This window comes from Clytia hemisphaerica, unplaced genomic scaffold (genome assembly GCF_902728285.1).
Source record: "Clytia hemisphaerica strain Z4C2 unplaced genomic scaffold, Clytia hemisphaerica genome assembly, whole genome shotgun sequence".
NCBI classification, from domain to species: domain Eukaryota; kingdom Metazoa; phylum Cnidaria; class Hydrozoa; order Leptothecata; family Clytiidae; genus Clytia; species Clytia hemisphaerica.
Genome location: NW_027104280.1, coordinates 836,718 through 854,343, shown reverse-complemented (window position 1 = coordinate 854,343; position 17,626 = coordinate 836,718). Strand labels below are relative to the sequence as shown.

The 17,626-nt window shown below is 36.6% G+C and overlaps 2 protein-coding genes across 3 annotated transcripts; both read left to right on the top strand.

The window, feature by feature from the left end:
- The first annotated feature begins 97 nt into the window (after positions 1-97).
- LOC136816935 (tripartite motif-containing protein 2-like) lies at positions 98-7,040 on the top strand. Of its 2 annotated transcripts, none has more exons than XM_067073275.1 (10): positions 98-777; positions 2,305-2,514; positions 3,028-3,122; positions 3,290-3,690; positions 3,780-4,053; positions 4,239-4,392; positions 4,492-5,115; positions 5,222-5,363; positions 6,291-6,412; positions 6,560-7,040. In XM_067073275.1, exons 1-10 carry the CDS (start codon positions 343-345, stop codon positions 6,881-6,883), a joined length of 2,781 nt encoding a protein of 926 aa, XP_066929376.1. In that variant the 5' UTR covers positions 98-342; the 3' UTR covers positions 6,884-7,040. The 2 variants fall into 2 exon arrangements, with proteins under 2 accessions (XP_066929376.1, XP_066929377.1); XM_067073276.1 differs by lacking the exon at positions 98-777 and adding an exon at positions 1,213-1,385.
- Positions 7,041-15,070: 8,030 nt separating this feature from the next.
- LOC136816934 (uncharacterized) lies at positions 15,071-17,030 on the top strand. Its single transcript, XM_067073274.1, has 7 exons — positions 15,071-15,116; positions 15,296-15,406; positions 15,641-15,823; positions 15,964-16,146; positions 16,261-16,434; positions 16,622-16,790; positions 16,941-17,030. Exons 2-7 carry the CDS (start codon positions 15,296-15,298, stop codon positions 16,970-16,972), a joined length of 852 nt encoding a protein of 283 aa, XP_066929375.1. The 5' UTR covers positions 15,071-15,116; the 3' UTR covers positions 16,973-17,030.
- The last annotated feature ends 596 nt before the right edge of the window (positions 17,031-17,626 follow it).

Sequence of the window (17,626 nt, the reverse complement as noted above, 5' to 3'; positions counted from 1 at the left end):
AGAAAAAAACTCTTCCATGACAAGATCGAAAAAAATGGAGAAAAAAAGGGGAAGATTATTTTAATGTTTTTGGAGATATTTGTCATTTTTTCAAAATAGTTATAATAAAGAGTGAAAAATAAAGAGGGAGAGGTTGTTGTCATCTGATGGAAGAATAGAGAATGTGGAGACTGGATGAGTAAAAAAGAGAGGTCCTGCTTAGTTCAAGTAAACAAAGATAAAGTACAGGCTGAAATCTCTTTCATCCAATTGTCATTGTAATGGGCCAATAAAATAGAAATAAAAACTAAATGCTTCATATCTATTATCATTGTATCTGAGAGAGAATTTTGTTGAGCTACAATGGATTGGTTTCGAAATGTACCGAACGTTATACGAAGTCAGTCCGCTCAATCAGACCATCCCAACACTTCTGGTAGAAACAGCGCATCATCGGATAGCTACAACAGCGGGAATGAGGACAATTATAGCATTTTAAACAAACCAAAATATCAACAACAGACAGAGAATCGCTCCTCCAAAGATTTGGACCTAAACTCTTCAACAACAGCAAACCATTCCACCCTTTCTCGCTTCATGAATCAAACAAACGTCAACGAACGCAAGAAAACGCCCGTGCGGGAAGACTTAACGTGCGCATTATGTGGCGAAATGTACACAGACCCCCGTCTATTACCGTGTTTACATTCTTTCTGCAAGCGATGTCTAGAACACACGGTGAACCCGAGGTCTACAACTTTGACGTGCCATTTATGTCGAAAGGAGGTCGTGTTGAAGGTCAGTTTCTTCTTTTTAAATTGTTTCTACATTTTATATTTAGAGGGATGGACTGTCGCCTTTCTTGATTGAGGGGAGGAGGAGTTCCATCCAGTTTAAGTCATCTTCAGAAATAATGTCCTGCCCTTCATCTGATTTACATTAGTAGTCACGCGTGAGTCACATTAGGGGGTAGTTATGCAATCATAGAGAATAGTCAAGTGAGTGAATGGATAATGATGATGACGGGATGACGTCACTAGTTGAAATTGTGTTGATGAAATGGAGAAAGGGATCGATTGATTAGTAACAGTTGGATACTTCATCAACAGATGGTTTCTTCACTTCAGACTCTCAAACGAATTCATCTAATCTTTTTTTTTTTTTCGTTCACTGAAGATGAAAAGCAATGAAAAAGGTTTTACTCCGTCTATTACGTCTCCTTTCAACGAAAAAGAGACTTGAGGTTGTTACAAACGTTTGGTGTGCTTAGAGCTTGAGGTTGTCACAGAGGTTTTGTGTTTTTGTCGAGAATGAGTCTTGTGACAAAATTGCACAAATTGAAAGAATTGTGCTCTGAACTGGGATATAACATCCGAGTCAAAATCATCGACACAAATGAGAAAGAGGTAAAACATAATGTCTCTCAGAAATACAGACTGCTACAAAGAGAGGTTTTATAAAACCCTGAATTCGTCTCTAGTTGTTAGTTCGGAAGGATACCACAAACCATACTAAAGTTTAAAATCGAGTAATTATTTCTTCCAGAAAAAGACCTCCTGCGTTCTCACCCACCATGCAAAGTAGTATGTTTGCTGGCTTTAAATCAAACCTTTTGATGAAATTTTTTGATAAAACAGATATATAATTTGCCCCGAAATCCGACGTCCCTAATTAATCATGTTCCTTAATATAGGCCTGAAAGTTCCAAATAAAAAGATTAGCTACAGTAGGGGTTCCGTTTTCAGAAATTAAGAAAACTGACTTCAGCTTTTCCTGAAGAAATCGAATATTTGGTCTTTTGAAGTCGACGAGAGAAGAAGTTTGCGCTGTGTGTTCTTTTCATTAGCAAACGCAAACTAAAGCTTTATTTCAAAGAACGCGTCCCTCTAAATGGAAAATGAAAATATATTTGACTTTTGAAGCCTCAATTCCTCACTTTTGACGATCAAGAGCTGAAAATAAGATGATGAGAAGCTTGAAAAACATTCTCGAAGATTCTTTTCAACAAAAGAAGAAAAGCAGTTCGTTATGGCAAACATTCAATAAAGTGGTATAAGCTGTTTGGATGAGATGTAGCCTGTACAACAAACGAAAAACCCCCCGAAAACTTTTCTCGGTGTTCAATGTATTTGCTCGAAAGGAATCTGATTCTACGTAAGAAGTTATAATGAAACGATGGAGAGCCAAAAGGAAACACAATGTGGAGAATCGAGCCTCCTGTCAAAATTTCTAAGCCATCCAGTCCGAAGTCATATACCCTATTAAGACCTAACATTCTTTTCTTCTGATATTTAGCTCTGAAATTTAATTTTATCACTTCTTCAGGTGAATGGCATTTCAGATTTTCCACCCAATTTCGTCATTAACAATCAGATCGATGTGGAGTCAGTTCGGAACAGTGCTTCCAAACCCATGCTATGTAGTAGTTGTAATGAACAGCTCCCTGCAACCGCCAGATGTTTAGACTGTATGGAATTTCTCTGCTACGCATGTCACAATGCACACAGTCGAGTGCGCATGACAAAAGACCACCATGTAAGTACCCTGGGTTTTCAAGTTGGGAAACATTAGCATGTTCAATTTCAACATAGCTTCAGTTGACCCTATCTAAAGATGTCTTCTTGATGCAAATTAAGAGATGGATCGAGTCTTGTATATGTATTTTGCTCAACCTCCAACGAATTCTGAATCCAACCTCCACAATACCGGCCATAATATTTGAGAAAAAAGGGAAATTCCCACGAAATCGATTTGGAAGCGCTCTAACTTAGGTTGGAAGGGTTTTAACTCTGAGTTTTAACATGAGACTTAAAACTTAAGCTTAGGATCTGATCCAAAAATTCAAGAATGGTCCAATAGGGCTAAAATATGGCCTGGAAGTCTATAAACCCCACCTATGTTGAAATATTTGATTATTTCTAACGAATAGTTCTAAAGCCACTTTCTCGCCTAATGTTTAAAATACTAAAAACGAGGAATTAACCAAAACTCTCAATATTTTTTGACCGATATTGCACATAAGATAATGATGATGCAATTAATTTTCAGATTTTGACGTTGGAGCAACTAAAGCGAAGTGAAGACGTTTCAGGAATGTTACACAGACCTGTCTTTTGTCAAACACACAAAGAAGAGCGTGTCAGGTATTGTTGTTTTTGCAAAACAAAAACGAATAAATTCATTTTACGGCATGAAAGAAATAGCCTTACAGCTAAAACTAAATTTTCACAAGAATATTAACAGTCTATTACTTGCCTCTGCTTAATGCAACGTGCAGCCTCAATATGTCGCATTCTCTACGTTTCCATAGTTACTTCTGCAACACGTGTCAACAGACGATTTGTCGTGAATGCGTCATCACAACACATCAACAAAACAGTCACGAATACACCAACATTGAACATGCCATTGAAGGTCAACGGAACGAGATCACCTCGTTAAAACAAGTCATTGAAATGAAACTTCCCATCCTTAATCGAGCCACGTCGCAGTTAAGCGAGACACAACAGAAACTCGATTCCCGCTCTCAACTCATCACTTCAGAGATCGAAGATCGCACGCCTCGCTTACTCAAACTTCTTGAACAAAAGGAAGAAGAAATGTTGAGAGAATTGAATGAAATTGTCGAAGGGAAGAAGAAAATACTCCAAAAACAACTCGAACAACTTGAAGTTGAAACCAAAAACCTGAAATCTCTCTATGAGTTTACAGGTAAATATATTTACCACAGCAATTTGTTTTGAAAGAATATTACATATTTCTTTTTTCTTCGATAAATAACGTAATCTTCTGATTTTCAGGTCAGATCTTGAAGACGGGCACGTCAGCGGAGATCTTGATGGTCAAACAAGCGTTATGCGAGCGCATGAAAACAGCAGTGACGTCAGAACAAACCTATGAACCCGAGGTGGACGATCAGATCAGCTGTGACACGAACGTTGACTCCATTGCATCTGCCATCAAAAGTTATGGTCAATTCTCAACGCAAGGAGAAGTATTCTTGAAATGCTTTGTTTTGGGAAGTGTGACCACTGCTGTCAAAGGAATGTCCACTCAATTGACTTTACTGATCAAGTAAGTTTGACCATGGAACATGATTTTTTATTACGAAGAGATTTACAGTCCGAAATACGCCCCGTGACGACAGATAAAAACCATATTCAAAGGGTGTTCAATAAAGATTTACTTAGGGAAGATGGCTAGGGACATGTCATTGAAAATTAGAGTTGGCTAAACCAGTGCATCATATTTCACCATAGGAACCAACTAGGTCAAGAAGCTTCCGTCTCCAAAGAAGACATTGAAGTTGAAATGAAGACTCCAGACCTCGGTATAATCATGCCCGAAGTCAGAGAGAAAACATCCAGCACTTTCACGTTGAACTTTCGAACCTATTCTTTGGGTATACACCAGGTACTTAACAATCCCTACACCATTTTTCTACATATTCTTTTTCAGAAAATAACATATTGAACAACCAATCTATTTCATTTTATTTCATTCTTCATTTAGTTGCACATCAAACTGAAAGGGAAACACATCACGGGAAGTCCCTTCTCCATTAACGTCATCAACAGTTCGGAGAAACAGAGACGTGGTAGTTCAGACAGCACTTCATCCAACGATAAAAGTCCTTCTCATCTTTCCACCAATTACTCCAAACCATTGAGCCTTGAAATCAACGACCATCCTTCATACAAAAGATCAGACTCTAATGAAGGTTCTAAAAACTTATACTCCAACGATCGACACTCTCCGAATCCTCCCAATAATTACTATCTCGACAAAAATATGAACCCAACAAATGGTATAGACGATCCGAATTCTTCGTACAGAAACCTGCTTCTCAATACGGCTGAACTGTCCGCTAAATATGTTTTCTCTATCGGACAGCGGGGAACAAATTTCGCGGAATTTCACGGTGTTTTTGGCGTTGCTAGCGACCACACAAACAAACGTATCATAGCAACGGATTGCCATAACAACCGTATCCAAGTGTTCAATGAAGAAGGGAAATTTCTCTTTGCTTTTGGACAGAAAGGAAATAACGACGGTGAATTTCAACACCCGACGGGCGTAGGCGTTGGTCCGAATGGTGAAATTGTGGTTTGCGAAAGACTGAAAGGCAGAATACAGGTATTAATCCCTTTTACCTTTTTGAAAAAGTCTAAAGAAAGGATTCTCAGCAATGTTTAGAACTGATGTCATTGCGCTGCATTTTTTTTTTCTTTTCCTTTGGTAGGTCTTCAATTCCGAGGGTCATTTCCAAAGACGATTTATTTTGAACCAATTGAAAGCGTCGACGCTAACGGTGGACATCGGAGGGAGGATCATCATTGCAGATTACACCAGTTGTTGTATTTATATCCTCGACCCAATACTTGGTGAGTTCAATGAAACAATTTTCCATTAGTTTTCTAGCTCATTGATTTAAGGGCTCTGACCATAGTGAATTTTTCATAATTGCCGTGTTTAAAATGTGTTTTCTGACTGATGTAACCAACAAAACTATGGCATGTTATACATTTTCTGTTAGACAAACTATTCTTGAATCTGAAAATTCAAAAATTGCATTGAAAAAAATTTGATGAAGAAGAAAATGAAGACTTTTGTGAGGAAGAGTATTTCAACTTTGAAGAGTTTAGTTTCGGCGAAGAAAAAACATTTTGAAAATTTTTTCGCAGTAGATTGTGTATTTTTTACCGAACAATAAAAATTTTTGCGGAAAATTTTTGTAAATGCTTCTTTGTCTCGAAAGCTTCAAAATAGTGGTTTTTCATCAATTTTTTATCTGGATTTTGCTTAAAAAAACAGTCATAACTTTTGACACATCTTTGTAGAAAAATTTTCCGCAAAATTTAAAATAGTTCAATTCTTTGCGGACAGTGTAAAGAAATTTTGAAACAAAAACGTTAATTACCCATTAAAACTAAGCATTTTTTGTAAAAGAGGGTGATGCAACATATTATTAACATCTTTTTAAAGTTCATAACGTCATTTTTGCAATTTAATTCTTAATTACTCTTAAGGGATTCGATTAAAAAGCAATTTATAAAGGCAATTCTTTGTTAAAAGTGTTAAGGAACCTGAAATATAACTTTTATGTTCAAATACCAAAATCAATTTTTGGACTATGGTCAGAGCCCTTAAGTTGGTCACAAAACAGAAAAGAAAACACCCAACTGAAATAAATATACTATACTATAATCATGATGATGGAAGTATTTAAATCTGCTTTTTTATAGATTTGCTAGGTATTTCGAAAATATTTGCACCAATTTAAAGAAAAAAGTTCATGTTTTATTTTTCAGAGCGTTGGTCGAAATTCGGACATTTTGGGCAAAGTGAGGGTGAATTGCAATACCCTGGTTACGTAGCAACCGATTTGAAAGGCAACATCTTCGTCTCTGATATGAACAGCAACAAAGTACAGGTCTGTATATTAAGCCAAGTGTAGCTTATTTAACTACTAGCTCACTGAATCAATTTTAAGTGAAATGTTTATCAATCTAATGGACAGTAGGATATACGAGGAAGCTTTATGAATTTATAAAACAAAACAAATCCTCCATTGTTTCAGATGTACGATTCGGACAGCATCTTTATTCGGAGTTTCGGACACAAAGGAGACGGGAACGGAGAATTTCACCATCCTACCGGAATCGCTATCGACATCAAAGGTCGGCTGGTTGTTGCCGATCGGGATAATCATCGGATTCAGGTCATTCAAACATCAGGCGAGTACATCACAAAGTTCGGATCGAAATCAGAGCAAGGAGGCGATCTGAGTGATTTGCACGGTGTGACGGTGCTCTCTAACGGAAATATCGCAGCAGCTGATCTGAAGAATAACAAGATTGTGGTGTTTACTTTGCCTCAAACCACGGACCCTGTCATGATCTAGTTTTCTTTTGTCTCGTGCCTTGGTCTACTTGGTTCAGAGTACCAGAATAATCTTTGCTTAGAGCAGAGATGAAAACAATATGTAAATATTTGATTAACATAATTATTTTTGGGTGTAAAATGAAAACTGTATTAAAAGTTAGAGATTGAAATGTTAATTAATAGATAATCTTTCGCTTGTTTTTAACTCGTCAAGCTAGGAGGATTTTCTCTACTAGAGGTTGTTGAGATTGATACCAAAACATTCACCGTAAGTGATCTCAACCACAAATTACTGGCACATTAACTAGTTAGTAGCACTGCGATTATTCATTCTGTGTGTTCATGCTTGCATCAAAACACCCACCCACGATAACAAAATCATAAAAACAAAACTTTACCGCAAAGAACCGTTCCCCTCCCGACCCTTAGTATAATTTGCTAAACGTGATAAAAAGAAGTCTTTCCAAAACAACTCCAAAAAAACCACCGACGAAAACGAAGTCAAAGGTTAACTTCAGAAGAAGTAAACAAGTTATACTGCCAAAAAATGCACACCACCAAAACCACACAATAGGAGCGTGTGTCGCCAATGTTGACATTCTTGCATTTTAAGGTGCACGGTAATTACCTCAGATGGCTTGAAGAGAGCTCGAATCGTGCGTTTTGTAGATCACTAATGAATATCGCATTTCAAAAATTGACCAAAAAACTCTTGCTCCGGTGCAAAAATTCGGTCACGTATCTATCCGTTCTATTTTTCATTCACAACTTAAATGTTTGTAATATTTCTACAAGAGAGCACTGACTTAACTTAAAATGCAAGTGAACCAAAAATGCATTGTCAAGTTTGACGTCAACTAAAACCCCTTTAGTATTTCATATTCACAGCCACAGATCTTTAGAGCTGGATAGCCTATGAATTAATCAAAAATAGTACCGAAGTCGGATTTCAATAAATTGACACTCTAGATCTTGAACGCTGTTGTTTTCTTCACACACCATTTGGGGAGTGATCTACTTACATAACCATTGCTAGTGTGGAGACGAAGATATTTTCATCATCAAATGTCGATTGCTTCACTTGGCAATTAAGGAAATGGAATGACATAACAAAAATATTTCTTGATGAAGAAATTCATTTTCGTTTCTTTAAATAACCTCCAACAACCACGACCGTACGTGAGTTTCATCAAAAGCTGTAAATGAATCTCCAAAGATCCAAAAAAATCGATATCTTTCGATAGTCAGTGTGAAGGCAAAATCCAGATATTTTTCCAATCAGTTTTAGTCTGGTGAAGATTACCTTAAAAATTGGACATAACCTTGAAAAAATAGTTGCCCCGTGGTATTTTTTTATGGTTGGGTTTTAGAAAGGGCTTAAATTTAGTTATTTTGGTGGATATCTTTCACTAGAGCTTATATTCAAAGACAGCCATATAAAATACCGCTTCATGAAGAAGTTGACTGAACTAAGACAGCACGAGAAGTACGTAAAATTGAGCATCACCGACGATTTAACGAAAATGGAGAGAGAGCAAATCAAAGAATGGAAAAGAAGAGCAGACGAGATGAATAAAGCCAAGTCGAATGAAGATTTTAATTGGAGGGTGCGGGGAAGTCCTCGTGACAAACTGTACCTAAAGAAGATTTTTTGTACAAGATCGGTTTAGAGGCCCTCGTGTACCTGGACTGTAATTCTTTGAATAAAATAATAAATAATAAAATTATACGGGAGATTTCCCCGATGCTGATTTTACTGGGACATGACACAGAGTTATTGTGAAAGCATGAGATTCTATAAAGGTTGGTTGAATTAGAAACACATCATCAACTTCTGTAACTCAGTTCACCAACCTTCCTTTAATGATAATGCATTGAAATTCTGAAGAATGAGAACACGACCATCTTTCGGCGTGGCTAAGTTTTTTGAGATTCGTCGCCTTTTTAAAAACACAGGGTTAGAAATATGGCGTTCTAATTTGAAACGCCATGGGTACAAAGGATAGAAAAAAAGGTACCAAAGGGTCAAAGTCATTAGACGTAAAAATATTTTGACTGAACTCAAAATAGATGAGGTTTGAACCATTGGTCCTTGCTGTGAAAAACATAAATTTCTATTACGTGATTATTTCTGGTACGTGATTTGCTTTTGAACAATAACATTGATATTTGACTTATTTGATTTGAACAGTCAGTCATTTTTCGGACCAAAGTGTTCACGAAATGGAAATGAAGATCTCTTTATCAATAAAGCTGGTATTCTTTTCTAAAGCAAAACGAATTCAACAAATTCAGCGACGTCCTGTTCTTATGAAACACCGGGTATCATTACTTTTGAGTAAGGATGTTGAGTCGCCCCCAAAATTATCTGATCTCACTGTGAGAGATAGCCAACTTTAAGCTTTCTCCAGCAAAAAAAATCAAAAAAAGTAGACGGCAAACGCTATTTCGCGTCTCTCAAACCAGTGAAATTGCTTGTTGTCACGTGATTTCTTTAGTAGGAAATCCTACCAAAACTTGCTTCACTTTTCGATAAAGGCCATATATCAAGCCTTTTCGGGCTTTACAGATTTGTGGTTACATGAAGCAACAGATCTGGAAGCAACCCCAAAATTTGTAATCCCAGACCCTTGATCAATTAACGCTTTTGCAGGGATGGTTAATTGTGTAAATACTAGTAAGCGCTCCAGTAGAAGTACAACAACATTCATGGCTTTGTCTACAATAAATTTTGTACCCTCATTTTTCGTAATGTTTTAGCATTTCGACCATAAATTTTGATCTAGTTGATCAAAGACACCTCCTATTTAGATTTATCCTTGCTCTTTCCATATCACAAGGACCGAGATTTTAAAAGTTCAAAGAACTCGAGAAAATTCACTTCAAAGAGGAAGACTTTTTTCTGGGACACCCGGTAGAAGGAGTGACGGGGTCTTAAAAACCTAAAATCTCTTTTGTGTAAATGACATCACGCCGTTTTCCCATTGGATATGGTTTTCCCATAAACATTCATACTAGTCTAGAAATCGGAATCACGAAGCCAGTTACAAAAGGGCTGACAATGAAAGTATCTTCCCATCTGCTAAATGCCTACACACTAGAGACGGGATGGAAGAAATATCAAAATGAGAAGATTTCTTTAAATTATGGCGACACATTGCTTCATATCCATTTCTATAAAGTTTTCTGAGCGGAAGAAACGGAAATTAGTCCCAATTTGTTTTTCCGATCATTTCTGTTTAGTAACGCAATGATATTTTTTCCAACAATTTTCTTTCTTGCGTTTTTTGGATAATCTTTCATCATAACGAGCGACAAGTGAGTCGGTTGTATGATTGATGGATGCGAAAATAATGAGAGTAATGGAGGATTATGTCTGCTGTAATCAAACACAAGAAACCCGGAAAAGTAACGTGCCTTCCCACACTGTTACATAGCATACTATTATCTGTCCCATTGATGTAAGGCCTCAGAGCTTTATGTATCTGCCTTGAGGTATCTTTGCGCCTAGCTTCCCGTAAAAAGTGTTGCCGAACTAAGATTTCGTGTCGATGAATATAATCCGCCATTCCATTGTTTCTAAAAGGCACAGTGAAAAAGGCATTAAACGCGATATCTCATCTCTCAATCCGTTTAGATCATGTGATGTCACGTGACATCCTTGGTAGAAAATCTCATAGTTAATTTCTCTTATACTATGGAAATTCTAGCAAAATTTGACTCCACTCTTTTACCAAGGCCAGACATTTCATCTGTGCTCAGTCAGTGCTGGAACGTTTTCGAGTATACTGAATTTTCTTTATTTGTATTTCGATTGATTGTTAGAAGTACCGAGAACAACACTAGAAGAATCACGGACGGACTGTATTATGATTTCTAAAATTTTTGAGAAAACTTAGACAAAAACGGCCCGGTCACTAAAGGGCTTTGCAGACTCTAAAACATGCAATTTCTTAGTAAATTAGTTTTGAAGTTTTTATTAAAAAATGTGAGGTTTAAAAAAGAAAAAATACTGTCATACTTCTATACCCCCAATCGAGGGATGGGATACTGGATCTCCAGTAAACCAGGCGGTAAACCAGAAACACCAAAAGTAAAAAACCGTTTACAGCTTAGATATCCAGGCTAACATTGCCTGGACTTTGTGTTAAAATACATGTAAGGTATGAAAATACAACAGTCTCACATCATTTGAAGGTTTAGAGTTTCAACCGTTCGGCGGCTCTACAATTGTTCACCTTTACACCCCAAACCAATTATCATTAAAACTTCATGCGCAACACGAAAACACGCAGTTCTGCCAAAAAATGCGCAACCCCACTCCGTTATTGGAACATCGTAAAATTGTTTGGGCACCCACCTTTAAATCATTAAGTTGGAGATTAACGAGTTTCCTTTGTCTCTCTTAATGAGCGTTCGATGAAGAGCAGCTATAAAAGGGGGGAGCCAGTGAGCATTCGACATCAAACATCTTCAGCTTCTTCTCACTAAACAAATAAACATAAACAAAGAAGAAAACAAACAAACCAACAAAGATGAATTTTTCGACACTCTTCATGTTAACATTCTCAATGTTGGTCGTCCAAGCTCTGCCAAATAGGAAATCGGAGAAGGAGAACGTTACAATATCGGTGCCAAAGAAGACATTAGATGCGGATCAAGTTGAGATTCCTGAAGAGATGTTCACAGCAATGAAACCTATCACCAAGTATTTCTTCAAAGCAGTTAAAAAACTTCTCACAAAATCCAACACCACAGAACGAAACACCAAACAGAAGACGAAGAAAGTCTCGAAAGCTTTTTTCAAATCATTCGTCAACCCTATTGCCAAGTATTACGGGAGACATATGAAAGCTTTGAGACCTCTCACTTCAACGGTGGAAGAACAACAAAAACTGAAGTTGCCGACAGACCCTCAAATCATGCGCTTCGCAGGTATTGGTGGAGGCTATGATGGATTCGATGGATGTCTTCAATGCCACTATCACCAAGGATACGATTGCATGTTTTGTAATGTGATGTTTGGATATATTTGTTGTTTCCCTGATTATTAATGACGTCCTCACAAACAATCATTGAACCTTCTTGCGACAAGCCTTTCAACAAAAGGAATGGAAGCCATCTTTGAACAATCTTCTGTAAAAAACTTTTCACCACAATGTAAATAAATGTTAATATTTTTTCCTAGGAAATCTTAAAATTTGTCAACTTAGAAGAAACTTTGTAAATTTCATTTTGCAAGCTTATCTTGCATGTCTTAAAAAAGAATATCTTCAGAAACAAAAAGATTCAATTTTCTTCCTCATTTTCTTTTGTCAATTTTTCAAATGTGTTTCAGATAGTTCGTGAAGGATAAGGATGGAAAACCACCTTAAACTTAAACTAACTTACACTAGCTTCCCCAGTGACGATGGGAATTTTGGTTTGAAAATTATTTTGGAGTGTTTTTCTAACCAGGGACGATTTCACAGCCAATTTTTTGCAAAGGGGAGGGAGTCCTGTTTGTACTTTAATACGGAGTTGCATCCAAGTGTCATAAGTAAGTATTAAGCTACTGTTAGAGCAAAGATTAGCCAAGCTCAATAAGTGAAATGAAGACTTCTGTAACCAATGTTTGATTTTCTTCATCTAAAGAAGCGAGACGTGATTTTGAAAAGAAACTGGTTGTGATAAGGAAGTCTTCCCTCACGTGACCGAAATCGAACTGATGACGTCACTGAACGACAGCCATTAAGTAATGATTTCCAACTCTGAAAACTGAAAGTGGAAATTTTTGGAAAGGGATGAAAAAGGTTGACATCATTGGGTAGGTGTGTTGTGGTTATGATGAATCGCATATTTATTTCTGTCCACCGTCCATTCCATTAGTATAGAGAGTTTATATATTTGCACTTTTGAGGACGGAAAAGTGACTGAAGCGATTTGGAAAAACCCGCAGTTTTGACCTGCAAAATCGAGGACGGTAAAGGTGCTGACTTACGGTCGTCCTCAGTCAGTCAGGATGTAGACAAATTAGAACTTTACCGTCTCCGTCGGAGAAAAACACACGTACATAAACTCAGAAATAAGTGATCGGAGCGGTGAAGATCCCAAGATGAACTTTTTCTTATCTCCCAAATAAGTTCCCTCTATTAGCTGAACGTTACATGCGTTTATCGCTCTATAGTAGGGGGAATTTTGTTCGATTTTTTGCAATCGCTTGACTGTTTTGTTAGAAGCACTTGTTATACATTTTTGGAAAGCTAAGGGGTAGGGGAATCGAAATTACTATCTTTCCAATTTTTTTTCGGACACTTTGGTGTGATTTTCGGACAAATATGACGGTCTCAGGCAAAAATCATAGGGTTAAAAATTAATGAAAATTTTAGCTCGAGAAAACAGAGACCTGTTGTATATTTTTGGAAAGCTCTCAAAAAATTAAGATTAGAGATATATTGCAAGTATAGGTGATTTCTGTACCTAACTCGAGATATTAACCCTTGAAAACCGTGTTTTTCAGCCAGAAACAGCTATTTTGTCCAGTTTTTGCGCTTTCGGAAGCTCAATATCTCGAGTTAGGTACTGAAATCACCTATACTTGCAATATATTTCTAATCTTAATTTTTTGAGAGCTTTCCAAAAATATACAACAGGTTTCCGTTTTCTCGAGCTAAAATTTTCATTAATTTTTAACCCTATGATTTTTGCCTGAGACCGTCATATTTGTCCGAAAATCACACCAAAGTATCCGAAAAAAAATTTGAAACATAGTAATTTCGATTCCCCTACCCCTTAGCTTTCCAAAAATGTATAACAAGTGCTTCTAACAAAACAGTCGAGCGATTTTACAAAATGCCCTCTACTATTAAGACTCTAACTAGTTATTCAGAATATTTAAACCCAAAGGCCGCTTATAGCAGTGGAAATAGACCCTTGAAGTTTTAAAGTGATAAAATATTCGTGCAAATTATTATCAAAAAATAATGTGAAGTAGGCTAATCTTATAACAGATCATCCATTCTGCGCACACTACGATCTGCTCTAAATGGATGTGGCGAATGTAATTAGCTGGTCTGTTTTTTTTGTTTTTTTCAGCTAACAAATTTCATTTAGCCAATCACGCGAGAAAAAAGTTCATTTGAAATTTATCCCCAAAACCGAATAAAAAATATCAAAGCGGTTCGTAAACCTGGGCAGATTCTCCTACAGAGCCATGGCTTTTGGAATGAACATGTGACATGCGCATATAATCAGCAATAAAAATATGATAGGAGAATAAACAGAGAATGAAAAGAGAATTTTATAAAAAGTATGAATTCTTTCAAATCTAATCTTTAGCAAAAACTTTCTAGTGATGGCATAATAATTTTTGAATTTCCAACAATGACTAGGTTCTTTAAAAGGAGTAGTCAGCAATTAGTGCTTGGGAACGAAGATTTCAATAAAACGCCTTCTTGAAAAATATTGAATGCAAATATTTTGCTAATTTTATTTTCACTCAATGAAAGAAAATCGAACGGTTAAAAAAATCAAGAATTTGGTCTAAAAAATGAACTGTATAGCTATGAGAACGGTTACAAATCTTTTACGTAACCACCCCAAATGCCCTTGTCTACGGTTCCTTATAACCCATAGTTCAAATTTTGTGTGCATTGTAAGCGTTTTTCTTATGAGATAATATTGAGCATTCTTCCAGACTCTGGAAGACATGCCTTTCGAAAATACTCACTTTTACAGATACAGTGGCATGTTCCGAAAAAAGGTGAGAAACCGTCATAGTTGGCGTCAGGAGATGGAATTCACTGTCTAAGCCGTAGTCGAAAAAGAGTTGTGATGATGTACTTAAATTCATAGTTAAGACTGAAAGAAGAAGAATTGATTAGAAGCCCTAACAACGTCAAGGTCAAAGTCCTGATTTGGGGGGCGAGATGAAACAGCAAAGTATTATGAAACATTTTTCATTCAACAATGATGAAGCAAAATTGGTGAGAAATGTAATTAAGAAGAAAGATATTTCACAAAGTTGAGAAAAAGGAGATGTATTTGGTTGAACATCTTGCAAGGTGTCAAAATAATTGACTTGATGACATCTTCACGAAATAAAAAGATATTTTACGAAAAAGAGGTAAATATTGAAATTTAATGAAGCTGTTCCAATTATTATTCTTTGTAAAAGAATGATCAGTCAACAAACATTTCAGGCTATATAAAGCAAGGGTGAGATAGCTTTCCCTCATTCACAAAACAACTGGAAACACACAAATCTGTCCAAGGTAAGAGTAATTTATATTGTTTATTAAAAGTGTTTTTAGTCTTTTGATATGCATGAGTTTTTCGATTAATGTCTGAGTTGTTGGTCTTACTTAAACACGGTTTCAACCATAAAATATCAGTGATGAGCTTTAATGGTAGCTTCGTCCGAATTAATTATAATGTTTTTTTCTTTTTTCAGATGAAGTCAGTCCTGATCGCTTTAGCCTCCATCCTTCTCCTTCAAGCAGTTTCCGCTCGAAGCGCTGCATTAGATGCTCCATCCACATGCGAGGATGTTTTGAAGGCTGAAGTAAGAATTTTCTAATTCTTTCATAAGAATCTTCATGGAAGCTCAATTATTTCTTACCATATTTCACCGCGTTCGTATAAACCCATTCCCGTATGAAAAGACCGTATAAAACGATGAGGATCAGCCAGTTCAAACTTTCGATTACAAATTACCTTCAAATTTGCTGTCGTTGTATATGCTAGTGACAGGCTAGCATCGACTGCATTCTAATACTTGTAACGTTCTATTTTTTAGACCTGCACCAAGCTCAGAAACTTGGCCAAGATCTTCCACGAAAATGTTCAAATGGTCAACCAATTGGTCTCCGAAGCCGTCCAAAAACATCTTTCCAACGCTCAAGACATCATCATGTACGTTCGTGACCAATTGATTGCCAAGGCCAACAACTTCAAATGTGAAGATGTTCTCTCTGCTGATGTAAGTCACATTCTTCATAATAATAGATACAAAGCAACAAGACGAACGAAAGCCACATTTTCCTTTAAAAAAGCCTTTTCATTCTCTGATCCATTGATACCATCACATAAACATATCCTTCTCTTTTTCCCATCGTGTAGCAATGCACCAAATTGACAGCCATTGCACAAAAATTCAAAGTGTCAGCCGCTGACCTCATCCAAGACATCAAAGAAGCTGTTGCCGATGGTATCGTCAAAGGACAAGCTCTTTACCAAAAGACAGTCGAAATCATGTTGGAGAAAATCAACAACTTCTCCTGTGATCAAGTTATGGATGCTGACGTAAGCGAAACATTCTTTACTAAAACATTGAATCACCGGCTATACAGGAGTGAGATTTTAATTGATTCATTTCGAAAAGGTAAACTTTTTATATCTTGAATTTCTCGTTTGCAGACTTGCGCCAAGATTGAGGATTTCGCCAAGAAAATCCACGCAAACTCCCAAGATGTTAAGAAAGCTATCATTGATGCTTACGCCAAGGGATTGACCAAAGCTCAAGACTTCTTTGATGACGCCAAGGAATTCTTGACCAACGAAATCACCTGTGAAAAAGTCCTCGGACAAGACGTGAGGATTCTTTTTCTTTGTTTGTTTGTTTGTTTGGTGGTTTTCATGACCAGAGAATCTGTTGTAAGAATCAACAGCAGAAGAAGATAAATCTACACGAATGTCTGAAAAATAATCTTAAAAATGTTATGTTTCTAAATGCAGCCTGTTTACACCACCTGTTCATTTTCTTCACTTTTATCTCCAGCGATGCGACAAAGTCAAGAAAGTCGCCGAATTATTCGGAGTCAAATTGAACGAAGTGATGGAGAAATTGAGAGAATTGTATGCTAACGGAGTTCAAAGAGCCAGTGAATTGTACGTCAAGATTGCTCAATACATCAAAGACCAATGGTTCGGTTACTCCATCTCCGAAGGTATGCAAACATTATTATTGCAAACTTCGCAATCAAATTAAAAATTTTTTAAACATTTGAAGAAGTTTTAATGCCAATAAGTTTGAAAAATTCACGATTTCTACTTGTCAACCACACCTTGAACAACTTTTTCTTTTCTCTCTTTTTCAGATGAATTCATGGAACTCATGGACATGTTGTAAATCCGCTTCTCCAAAGAATAGTTTTTGTAGTTTATTCCAAATTTTAAAGATGAAATATTACCAAAATAAAATTTTCTTGTCTTTTTTGTGCAACTTTCTCCCAGTAATCAGACTCTCTGTGCTGGTTCATGACATAACCTAACCGGCAGACCTCCATTGATCCACACACCATCCTGTCCGTCTGTTGCTTCCTTGACCGCAACCCTTGCAATGAATGAAAAATTACATCCCATCAAATTAATCGTTCTTGCTTATTGCCGTTGTATTTCATATCTGTTTTATCTTATTTTTTGTGTCTCTAAAACAAAAGAATTTGCAAAATCTAAACCTCGTTTGGAAAAGGTAAATAAATATATGTGATAAGATAAGACTGACCTTTCCAGTGACCTGCAAACTTTTAACCTCGTTTAAGTATCAAATCCCCAATAGACTAAGGAAAGATGCCGTTTTGTACATCGACCAGTACTGTAGTTACTCTTTGATAAATCTGAGCGATGCGGCCAAAATTAAATCGTAAATCGAAATTTCTTCTTTCAAGGCCCATAACTAGGAACACTGAAAAAGGAAGAGTTGCAACACTAATCAGTGCATATTTCTTCCAAATATCCGGGATTCAGATGTATGAATGCCAGATAAAACAGTTGATAAGATACA

Bases quoted from the DNA above. Each gene is read 5' to 3' on its own strand.
- LOC136816935 (XM_067073275.1), top strand. From the start codon at position 343: ATGGATTGGTTTCGAAATGTACCGAACGTTATACGAAGTCAGTCCGCT. The intron at 778-2,304 runs GTCAGTTTCTTC...TCACTTCTTCAG, and splicing joins GAAAGGAGGTCGTGTTGAAG to GTGAATGGCATTTCAGATTT. The intron at 5,116-5,221 runs GTATTAATCCCT...TTCCTTTGGTAG, and splicing joins GACTGAAAGGCAGAATACAG to GTCTTCAATTCCGAGGGTCA.
- LOC136816934 (XM_067073274.1), top strand. From the start codon at position 15,296: ATGAAGTCAGTCCTGATCGCTTTAGCCTCCATCCTTCTCCTTCAAGCA. The intron at 16,435-16,621 runs GTGAGGATTCTT...TTTTATCTCCAG, and splicing joins AAAAAGTCCTCGGACAAGAC to CGATGCGACAAAGTCAAGAA. The intron at 16,791-16,940 runs GTATGCAAACAT...TCTCTTTTTCAG, and splicing joins CGGTTACTCCATCTCCGAAG to ATGAATTCATGGAACTCATG.